The sequence below is a fragment of the Apis laboriosa genome, unplaced genomic scaffold, assembly GCF_014066325.1.
Source record: "Apis laboriosa isolate Shangri-la unplaced genomic scaffold, ASM1406632v1 scaffold69_cov144, whole genome shotgun sequence".
NCBI lineage: Eukaryota > Metazoa > Arthropoda > Insecta > Hymenoptera > Apidae > Apis > Apis laboriosa.
This window is the reverse complement of record NW_025224165.1, coordinates 1,651,399-1,663,699: the sequence shown is the minus strand read 5'-3', so window position 1 is coordinate 1,663,699 and position 12,301 is coordinate 1,651,399. Positions and strand designations below refer to the sequence as shown.

General features: G+C 29.5%; 1 protein-coding gene across 2 annotated transcripts in view; it reads left to right on the top strand.

Annotated features, from left to right (window-relative positions):
- Positions 1–415: 415 nt before the first annotated feature.
- LOC122719043 (forkhead box protein O) overlaps positions 416–12,301 on the top strand; it is a 334,732-nt gene continuing 322,846 nt past the window's right edge. For both annotated transcript variants that reach the window (XM_043944569.1, XM_043944568.1), the window contains exon 1: positions 416–1,974. In XM_043944569.1, the coding sequence (XP_043800504.1) occupies positions 1,516–1,974 (459 nt within the window). In that variant the 5' untranslated portion in view covers positions 416–1,515. The remainder of the gene's footprint in view (positions 1,975–12,301) is intronic.

The window sequence follows — 12,301 nt, the reverse complement described above, 5'->3', positions numbered from 1 at the left end:
CTCTTTCTCCCTCTTGCGTTCCGCTAACCTCTTTGCTACCTAGCTCGCTCGCTTGTCACGTTTTTCTCCTTTGCTCCAACTGCGTTGCTTCATCCCCCACCTTTTCTGTTACCCCTTCCATGCCAACGAACCACCCACCAGATCGCTTGTTCGCTATGTCGCGAACTCCCTCTTATTTTCTCTCTCTCACGTTAGGACATTTGATCAGTTTATCTCGCTCGCTTCTCCATTATCCTTCTCTATCCGACTCGTATCGTTGCTTGTCATCTTATCTTCGTCCCTCTCGAATGCGCGGAGGCAGACGCCAACGAATTCACTTCACGCAACTTCAGTTTTACTCGGTCAGTTCCTACTGCCGGCCAGAAGAATTCGTCAGTATTCGCCGCGCTGCATTGCCGGTAAGTTGTATTTGGGAAGAAGATAGTTTGATTACTGTAACATTTAGAAGTGCGCGTATATAATGAGAAGATAAGTTTAAAATATATCTACATGTCCGTTGTTAATTGCATTATTAGTTTAAAATAAAGTTGTTTATATAAATTTGATCGTGTCATTATAAAAAATACAAAAAACTTCAAATCAAAGTGTCTGCCATTATTGGATCAACTCAATTTACTTGATTCTGAAAAAAAAAACACATGGAGTAAATAGGCATTGAAAATATTTACTTTAGTAAGGACCAAAAAAATAGAAAGATATTCAGAAAATATCCATGAAAAATAGGAAAAAATATAGTCATTTTGGAATAGACACGAAAATAATATTATTAATTACTTTTTCAATCGGTGAAATTTTCTCGATAAACTTCGAACAAGATTGTGCACGAAAAACGACACGAACATACTTTCGATACTCCAAAAGATTTTGAGAAAGTTTGCCGCATAGAAAACGCGAAACAACAAAGTCGAAGATTCTCTCTTCGCAGTGGGCCAAGTTCTTTATCAAAACATGGCCACGTGACCGACGGCGCGGCTTGTAAACAGTGAGTTTGACCACGTGGTCTGCCCCTTCTCTTGTCGCCGTATATCTCTCTCGCACTCGTTCTCTTTCTCTGTTTCTTTCTCGCTCGCTCGTGACACGCAGAACAACGTAAGCACAGCGTAGCGTATTCTCGGTCGGTCCGCTGCCAGCTGCGGGAGAGTTCGATTCGAGTGATCCGGGATACTCTGCTTTTCTTTATAGTTCATCTCCGTTTCATTTTTTCAAAGTGATATCTTTGTTACTGTGTGCACAATATCATATAAATACTATTCGTTCATAATTGTGAGCCATAAAAAAATTAAGTGACAAACGCGAATACAGTAACACGAGGAAAAGTGATCTGAGTTTTTAATTCATTATTATCAACGTGGTACTGTTAATTTGTAGAAATTACAGTGTTGGCAATATTAAAAATTTCAATCGCAATACGGTTATCAACTGTTACGGATATTTTTTCCGTGATTTGTCGCTAGACAGCGTGATATTTGCGAAGGGACAGCACCTTTCGAGGTGCTCACGGTCAAAGTGGATTACATGGAGGAAACGAACATGATGGACTCGGTGCCGGTTTCTGCATCAGGGTCAAAGACCGGGTTGCAACCACAGCAGGGGGTACCATACGATCTTGAGAGTGGATTCGAGCCTCAGACCAGAGCACGGTCGCACACGTGGCCGCTGCCAAGTCCGGAGGAATATATCGAAGGAAACAAAAAGCCGAACGTATCGGTTCGAAAAGAGGGCGTCGAAGACGTCGAAAGTGGCACGCCGCCTCAACATGGTTCTCTTGGCCAAGGTACCGGCCTGCTTCCGGTCAAGAAGAATTCCTCTCGACGGAATGCCTGGGGAAATCACAGTTATGCAGATCTCATTACTCAAGCCATTACCAGTGCTCCAGATGAACGGTTGACTTTGTCTCAGATCTACGAATGGATGATGCAGAATATTCCATACTTCAGGGAGAAGGGAGAAAGCAATAGTAGCGCCGGATGGAAGGTTAGTTTATATATATATATATATATATTTTTTAATTCTATAATACTTTCTTAATGCTTTCTTTTCAATATGTGAATTTCTAAACATAAACTTCAAGTATTTGATATCAATGAATTATTTTTGTATATAATATAACCCGCCCTTTTCTCCGTTTTCGCGTTCCCGCGCTAATTTTATGTAATACTCATGCGCGTTTATCAAGATGCTTCGAATACTAAATAAAATATTTTCGTTAATTTATATGTTAAATGATATAGTGAAAGCTTTTATAGTATAAAGTTATTACATTTTGTAATTAAATATTTTATATTTTTATACATTTAATACGTATTAATATTTATTAATACATACTCATATTCGTACATAGAGTACATAGAGATTTCGTTGTATGATGACTACAAAAGAAAGACTACAAAAAAAAATATGTATATTTGAGGAGAATTATGCGTTATTTTCAATCAATCATACATCAATTATTTTTTATAAATTATTTTTTAAAAATTATTTTATAAATGTTTATAATATATTATATATTGAAGTAACAAAATTTTTATATTTGTTGAGACATTATAAATTATTCTGTTTTCTTTTATATATTGATTTGCTACATACCATTCTAAAACTTTGAGAATGCTAAATAAGATTATAGTGTCTTCGATTAAATTTTATTAAAAATACAATAAACAAAAAAAATTTTTATATTTCCAAAAATTTTGTCTAAAAATTCTAATTTTAATGAAAATTTATATAAATATTTTTGAAAGAATAAAATAAATACTCAAAGTTTCGGCATCTTTTTATTTTGAATATTTTGTAATTTAAAATTTAGCTTTATTTCGTATTACAAAAAACAGAGTGAAATTTTGAGTTGATTTTCTTAAAGTATATTTTGATAAAAAAAATTAAAAAATAATTGTTCGTTTTATGAAATTCTATATAAAATAATTTTTTAACAAAATATCACTGAAGAAAATTAACGCAATATTTTTTTAATTTTTGAAAATTTTAATGATGTAAAATAGAACAAAATTTTAGATTACAAAATATATAGAATTTACTATTTTATTATTAAAAAATTTTTCAACAAATTGTATTCAAAACTTGTATTCAAAAATTGTATTCAAAAATGCTGACATTTCTGATTTTATTTCAAAGAGATTTCGATCTAAATATTGATCCATGTATAAGTAATTATACTACATTAAAATTAAAATTTTTGAGTTAAATAAATTTTCTTATAAGATATAAAATTTTTATCTCTTGTATTTTTAAAATTGTATATTTTACATTAAAATATACTTATTATCATTGTTAATTGGACACTGCTCCATCTTACACAGACTATCGATATTAGATTTTAATTTTCATAGCCAATCAGATAACGATTTTCCGCATTTTACATTTCTACGTTGCGCAGTCACGCTCGAGACTGGTTTCGATATTTCTAACGAGATTCGCTACGGCTCGTGCCTCTCGTCATCGCCGAAACGTTGACCATGAATACGAGTGATAGAAAAAGAGAAAGCGAGAAAGAGAGAGAGAGAAAGAGAAAGGCGCCAACGAGGCGTTTTAGATTTTTCGGCGCGTACTTATGTAGGTACGTATAATATATACGACGGATAGAAAATATTCGCGGTATGTAAAAAAGTAACTATAGAATAAAGGAACAGGTTTTCGCGTTTAAGTTTTATCCGTCTCATTTCCATACGTTCCTTCTTACGACTTCTATCGTTTCTTTTCACAATCGAATTCGTTTGGGTAAAATGTATTTATCCGTGGCCCTCTTACATGGAAAATGTGGCTTGCAGATAGAAATTTCACATAGTTACTTTCTCGACATTCGAGAATTGAAATTCCCGTTCGAATTTACCAGAAATAATGAACGTGAAAATCGCGAGTAAGATCTTGATAGTGGTTAACCGTATATGCACGCACTCTTTTCATATGTATATTAACCGCGGTTTGATTTCTAACAACACGCGTGCATCATCTCCGTTAATCGGAATTTAAAAAAAGCATACTATCGATTTACGCGGTTTAACAGTTGGCGAAGTTAACTTTTCCCGCGGTGGTGTACTTTTCCCTCAAAGCGGACCACTTTTGCGAGTTGTTCTGAAATCGAGGAAAATAAAACGCCTCCCGGTAAACAGCGACGCTTTGTTGGTGGTTATCGTACCGATTTCTGAAATAATATTCAACGTGATACAGATATTCACGTATAACGCAAGAATTGATGGATTTTGATATTATTTCTCTTTTTTTTTTTTCGGAATTATAGAAGTTCATCAAACAGATATGAAGCGATTGATAAAATTTGAAACACGTTTGTTTGCTGTAAACAGTATGAGTATTGGGGAAATAGTATATGAAAAAAAGTAATGAATGTTTGGTGAGTTGTAAAAATTTTTTCTTTGATTTAAAAAAAACGTAAAATTTTTTTTATCATGAAGTATGCAACTGGTTGATTTAGAAATATTCTGAATGATATAAATTGTAATAGAATATATTTTTTTAGAATATTTATATAACTAAAAATTAAATAAAGAAATTAATTCTTTTTTTTTTTTTATAAATAATATCATTTAAGATACTATTTACAATTTACTAATTTATAAGAAGAAATTTATAAGAATGAATATTACAGCAAATAAAATTAATAACTGATATATAATCAATTTAGATTCTTAGAGTTAGCCAAGAATAAAATAAAGATTAAGTTTATTGCACAGTTTCCAATTTAAATAAAAATAATAAAAGAAATTTGAAAGAAAGATAAAATATTAATTAATACAAATTTCAATAATACAAGAAATTTCCCAAGGATTTATTAGTATGGTTGCAAAAATGCATGTAAATAAGTATGTCACAAACATAAATGTCAATATATTCAACTTTCTTCGAAGAAACAATGTACAAAATAAAGGATATTTCACGTAAACTTTAATTCTTAATGTTCAGAAAGTAACGAAGAAATGAGAAGCCGATTGCGAAAAATTTGTTTAGTGCAGTTGCAAAGTTCAGATGCAAGGCGCGAAACAGCGTATAATCACGTGGTGACTGTGTACAAATATCTGTATCTCCGGCGTGATGTTTTCTACGCGCGCTGGTCGCGTGTGAGTGAGAATATAAATAAACGAGGATAGTCGGTATTATCTGCGACGTGCATAACTATTGTGTACGATGCCCATAGTTCTGAGATTGAGACCTAACAATTCAACGTTTAACGCCCGTCGCATCGTTTACTCCATTTATCAAAACAAAGGAAGCTTTTGCTTTTTGTACGGAATTACGAGAGGATTTTGATTTGATTTCTATATAAAAAAAAAAAAAAAAAAAAAAAAAAAAGAAAAGGAGAAAATATTTGAATTCAATTATCTGTTCATTTATTTATATATTTCACTTTCAGAAAATAAAATTTTTGATAATTTAGTATTTAGCAAGTATACATTTCTTTTAATCTAAGTTTTTATTAAAAAAATAATACGTTATGAATATTATATACTTACTTATTATATAGTTAAATTATTAAATGCCTGATTCATAATATTCTATGTATGTATAAATCTTTCTGGAAACAATGGCTCATTTAATTTTCTTCATTGTATATTTAAGATTAATTTTATAGTTATCATATAATATTTATTTTTTAATCTCTTGTTTAAATTTTCTATAGATAAGACAATAAAATTCCCAATCATTACAATATTTTTATTAAATAAATCGTGAATTATTGGAAAAAAATTGCAATTCTTTAAATTCTTGTAACTGTAAGCGTTTTGGAAAATTTCTGTAATGTGTTCAACAAATATTTTTCAATGAGTCATTAATTTCTATTAGATTTAAATATAGTTCTCATATTTTAATATGGAGATTTAACATATTTAAATCTCTCTAAGCATTTGAATTGAGCCAATGAAATTAGGAGTTCCAGATGCACACTGCGACACGTTCGCGTAATGCTTCAACAGATACTAATATTGCAGCCATTTATCCGTATGCGTGCAAATATCATTCTTCAGTAGCATTCACGACACGCTCGAGCGTTATAGAGGCTGAATATCGTATCGTATAATAACGTCTAAATATTCATCTCTTCTATTATTGCTCTTAGTCATATGAAATATAAATGTTCAGGTTTGTTACCATACGTTATTGATATTTTAACAAAGTTTTTATATTATAGAATTATTATTTTATGATTTCAGTGATTTTCATTTCATTTTCATAATTTGCATATTTTTTAATATATTTTCTATTATAATATATATGTATTTACGAATGAATATTAAAAAATTAAATATTAATACATCAAATATTAAATATTAGTCATAAAACGTTAAAAAATGAATTTTGCATAATTCTTAGATAGTATTGGTATCTTATCTTTTTGATTAATATCATTAATTTTAGGCTTATTGCGTTTGAATGTATATGATCCAATTATTTTTAGATTAGTATATTTGTTTTGCATTGAATTTTATAGAAATCTTAGATTAGTTGAATTTTATTAGATTTATCAAAATTATAAAAATTATATTGTGAGTACATTTTAGAGAAGAATTAAAACAGTTGATTTTGTTAATTATTTAGGATAAATACAGATCTTCATTTCATAAAAGAAAACAAATCTTTTTCTATAAGTTTATTTTTCTGTTTTATTAATTTAATTATTTTCATATTCGATACACTATATTGGTGTTTCTATAATATAATCATATTTATTTGATTAATTTATTCGTGAATTATTACTAAGATTTCCAGGATTGGGTTAAAGATTTTGATTGAAAATTCATCCTTGAAGTCCGAAAGCAATCAAGGATATCCAGAAAGAATACAAGTCCTGTCGGATATTACAGAAACAGGAAAACGAAAAAAAAATCTTCGTGGTTTCGTTCGAAACGCAAAAAGCCCTTAAGCAATATTGGCTTCGGACTAAGCCCGATTTCTCAAAGCTGTTGGATCTGTACGAAGAAACTTCGAGAGCCGAGAAACCAGCAAAGGTCTCGCTCACGTTCATCTGTTTTTAGTACTTTAGTTACAGCAAGTTATACCCGTTATTACAAAGCACTGAACACAGTGTTCTTTCATAACGATTAGACGGTCGTGTTCTAACGATCTGTAACAGTGCGCTGACATCGTCTGAGAATCTCCGGTATCCTCGAACGTGCTATTCTTTTACCACGGTCCCTCATTTCGTCGATACACTGTCTGGATTTTATGCCGTTTAAAATGGTGTTCAAGAGTACCATCTGTCTTTCACATAAATCTTTTGCGTTCGTGAAGCAATAAAAGATTCCAAGATACTTCGATGATTATAAAAATTTGTTGGATTTTGTTTCAGAGTGAAGAGTGAATCGAATTCGAGGAGAAGGAATATGAGATAGAGTAAAAATATGAGACATTAACGTTTTGATCTATTCGTGTATAGTAATGAGATTTTTAATAATATTCAAAACTTAAGTAAAAATGAAAATCATAATGACCTTTTACATTAATCATCATTTTTCATTAATGTTTTGTTTAATAGATATTTTCGTTGTAACAGGAAGTTTTTAAGAATACATACAATGGAATTTATTTAGATTTATTTTGTCATTTACAAAAGAAAATAAGTATATTAATGTAATATAATGTAATATAATAATAATAATAATAAAATTAATATAATAATCGTAGTTTTCAGAATACTAATAGCGATTTGAAAATATACTTTAATTCCGATATATAAATAATAAAAGAAAGATAGTAAAATTATAAATTAGAATTAAAATAAAATAACTTGATATATATTTCATATTTATTAAAAAATAATTTATTAATTAATAATAATATATTTATTAATATAATTTTAATAATTTTAATAAAAATGGATTTCAATTATTTGATCAGAACAATCTAAAGAAAAAAAGAAAGATCTGGAAATATAATACTGAATTAATATTTTTTCCAGTTTTATGATTTATTTTTTTTTTAATAAAACACTGAAACTATTATATTATTACTTGAATTTTTATTTATGATTTTATTCTATACTCTGATTTTATTTTAATTTAGAAAAAGTAAAAATACAAATTTTTAAGATTCATAATATTTATGTTCATACAGCATTTTTGCATAAAATTTTCTAAAATTATTCATTTGATTTATTTATTTGTAGCTATTTTGAAATTTTTTAAATAGTAAAATACAAAGAATACCTCATATTTTTATTCTTTTTTCTATTACTAATAGTATTTAAAATTTTCTTTAGTGTTACATAGAAGTTAATTTATATAATTTTGCTACTGTTTGATATAATTGTAATTAAAATTTTGTTTCTTTGTATTTGTTATTTTTTTTTTTACTTAAAAGATACACAGAAATGTTTAAATGATACGTACATATTTTTTATTTACACTCTATCTTCAAACATTCGGTTCATCTATAGATCTCTAATATGTGAAAATCTAATTCTCGCAAGAGCTATTTACACCAATTTTCCCAGAAATGTTGTTACGCATATGTGAAATAAAGTAACTACTCAAGTGTATCAACAAGAAACTCCCGTAGAACTAAGTTCTTGCTTTCACTGGATAATGTATTCTCCTCAACGAAGGATTGTAAACGAATTTTATCCCCAAATTCATTCATCTAAAAATAATCTAGCAAGTTCGAAGCAAAGATTTACCGAACGATCTTGAAAGCGTCGGTTCACGCGACGTCCATTTACAGTGTGTACGCAAACGCGGCTGAAGAATGAAGCGCGGCATCTGCGTCGTTTTAGCCGCATGGTGTATACAATCTTCATTAACGAACCATAGAGCAATTAATGTGAATTTTCCGAATCGTCTGCTGTTCAATGAGATTTAAAAATGATTTGGTAGAAACACGAAACACGCGCGCTGCGTATATTTCGAGTGAGCGCGGTCGGCTGACATGAGTTTAAAGCAGGCTTTCCACGTTATTTTTGCACGAGGCAACACTGGCGTCGTTGCCGCATCTCCCTCGTCGATCTCTTTTCTTCTTCTCGCTGATGATCTTGCCTTCTCTCTCTCCCATCGCCATCTCTATATACGACCCTGCGACGACCATGTTGCCGATATCATCATCTTGAGGTCATCTCTCCCTCCGCCTACTTTCGGGCCCACTTCCATCAGGACCGGTAGAAGCTTCCACCGATTTTTTCTATCGTTCATTTTTCCACCTGCTTCGATCGCTGAACTGGACAGAGATTTTTAATCAACATAATTCTGAGAAAGTTTACTCGTTCTTTTGCTGTTATTGAAAAGAAATTGACAAACTCATAGAGTTGGTCCGTACATATTGTACTTAACATTTAAAGTGAGAAATTTATGCTCACCATTTGACAGCTTGTAAATCTTAAACACTGCAAGAGTTGATTACTAACTATTTGTGCAGTCGAATATTATGCAAAAAAATCCACGTGTTTTTTAATTACCTTGAGAAATATCTATGACAATGTATTGAAAGCTTTCTTTTATATTCTATACATTATATATTGTTATATAATTATATAATATATAATTATTTTTCTATTAAAAAGATAATTAGCTTTTATTTTCTAGTTCTAATTATTGAAAAAATATTTATGAATATTAAACAAAACGGATAATTATTGAAAAATAAATTTAATTCTCTAATTAAATAAAACTGATTGTAAATAAATAAATATATACAAATCCTTTAGAATTTTTTGTTGGTGACAAACATGATAAAAATATGAATTCTTATATATCATGGTTTTTCTTGCTTTTTCTTCCATTAATAATATACTAAATACTAAACACAAATTCGCGTTAAGTATACTTATTCGAAAAATCATTTGGCCAGTTTCAAAAATTCTCAAGAAAATTATTTTCATGTAATTAAAATTGATTGTTCAAAATCATGTTATTCAACTTGTAGTATTAAAAGTTTAAAAATGTTCTCGATTAGGTATCTTTTCGGTGGAGAATCGCGACGTTGTAACGCGAACCCTCGAGGAAATGCGACGACGGCGATAGTAGGTCGGCTGTTTTATATTTAGCGACAATAAATTTTACAGTAACCAAAAAGCATTGGTTTCGTAACGCGTCGCGAATCATGGTTCGTTTTCCCGTTGTCTTTCTTGTTTAGCAACTCAGAGCATCTTCAAAACCGTCGAAGTATCACGCAGCGAGAGGAAAGTCGCGGTCGATAAGAGGAAGTAAGTGCATACACAAGTATTATTCCTCTTCCGCTTCTGAAATGCGTCTCGTCAGCTGTCGGTGTTCACTGACCGCGGTAGTCGACACTCTATTTACCTTGCCTGGAGCAAGGCTGCAATTTCCACTTGCCGTAAATTGCGACAGAATCATACCGGCCACACTTTACAGCCTCATCCGATCCAATGACGGTTCACCTTTCTCTCGTAAAATTTCTCGCCCCAGGCGATTTTCTCGAATCGCATTCTAAAAGGTGCGACAGGTTTTTGCTTTGCTTATTTGTGTATATTCCTTTTGCGAGTCATCCTCGAATAAGTTCAATTATCGTTTCGATACCGGTGCTTAGATGGCGTTCGTGGAATAATATCTACAAAGGGGGCGTTTTGGATGCGTGACGTATAATTAATCAGCAAAAATTTTACATTCAAAGAGAGAATAAGAGAGTAAGCATTAGTTCTTACGTGACCGTTTCACTAAGAGCTTGACGTTTCACGGGTATTACGCGAAAATCGCGCGATTAATAGAATCGGATGTAATTTTGTCCTGGTTATCTCTGCATTAAAATCGTGGTTAATATTCGCAGAACGATAATGTCTTGTGAGATTTTTATTTATTGTTGGTGAATCGTCGTATAAATTCGAAGACACGAAATCTAAAAGTGAAGAACTTTGTGACACGTGGGCAGAGAATAATTAAAATATTCCATCGAGTAATCAAGAAACTCCACAGACGCTTACGTCATTTGAAACGCGACATCAGAGATTTGCGTGATATCATAAAAGTACCAGGCTTGATTGGGAACGTCCGTTACATTTTGACGTCTGGGTTTCTTTTTTATTGTCAAAAAATTGATAATCATTTTACAAATTATTACACAATTTATTATCTTTCTTATCGGTTTGTTATTTTATTGTATAATGAAGTTAAATTTTTATTTATGAAATATAGTTCGATAGGAGTTATTATCTTTCTTTGTATGAAGTTTTGTTGAAAAGTATTATTTCGTTTTGTGTGTGATGCATTTTTTTTTATCTGTAAAATAGCTGAATCTATTGCTTAAATTTAATTCGGCTTATAACAAAACATTACAACATTACAACAACTCTTATTTTGAATTTCACATATAAAGAATATAGAAAGCAAAAGACAAATTACTAAAGAAAATTTTTTTTTTAAATGGTCAAGATTTCTATTGCGTTTGAAAGTTTCGAATGTATAGTTTGATATTTACAATTGTCGTTTTATTGATATCTCGTATAATCAGCTTCGTTACACTTTCTAACTACTTTCCAATGATTTAACTACATATGTATATTTAATATTATATTTTTATTGTAAAAAAATTTCATTTTAATTAATAACAAAATTGCACAAAATACATTTAAAGATAAAATTTATTATTGATTGATAAAAATAACATTCAAAGAATGATTTTATAAATTTAAATAATAATATTAAATATAAATCGTTTACAATTTAATTTTATTACGAAATTCGTATTTTAAATTAAAATGTATTAAAAGCTATACTTATATATAAATTTCAATAAATATTTCATAGATAAATAAGTTTAAAATTTATTTACTAAATTTAAAATATTAGATAAATATTAATTATCTCTAAGATTTTAAATTCTTGTGATAATCAACATTAGATACATTTATATTTATTATTTTTAATCGTTTTTATTTTTGATTGTCCATAAATAAAAATGATAATAAAAGACATAATTAGCTAATGATTTTTAAAAATTTAACAAATTTTAATTATAGAAATTTTTTCTACATATTTGATTAAAATTTTGTTTTAAAATTTTTCAAAATTTTATTAAAAAAATTTTTTTTTTAAATAAAAGCTCAAAATCATAACTTTTATAATCCAAATAGTTATATCATTATCCACTTGAAAATTAATTATTCAATTTCGACAAATAAAAAAAATAGAACGGTTTGTATAAAAATTGTATAATTAATTTAATTTCAAGATTCATAATTTTATCTCAAGATTCATAATTCAATCTAATATCAATCATCACACATTTTTTCAGTATATAAGCGTATTCTTCATAATATACAAATAATTACAAATAACATTCAATTGTGTAATAATTATGTAAACAGAATATTTCATTTAAAAAAAAATTA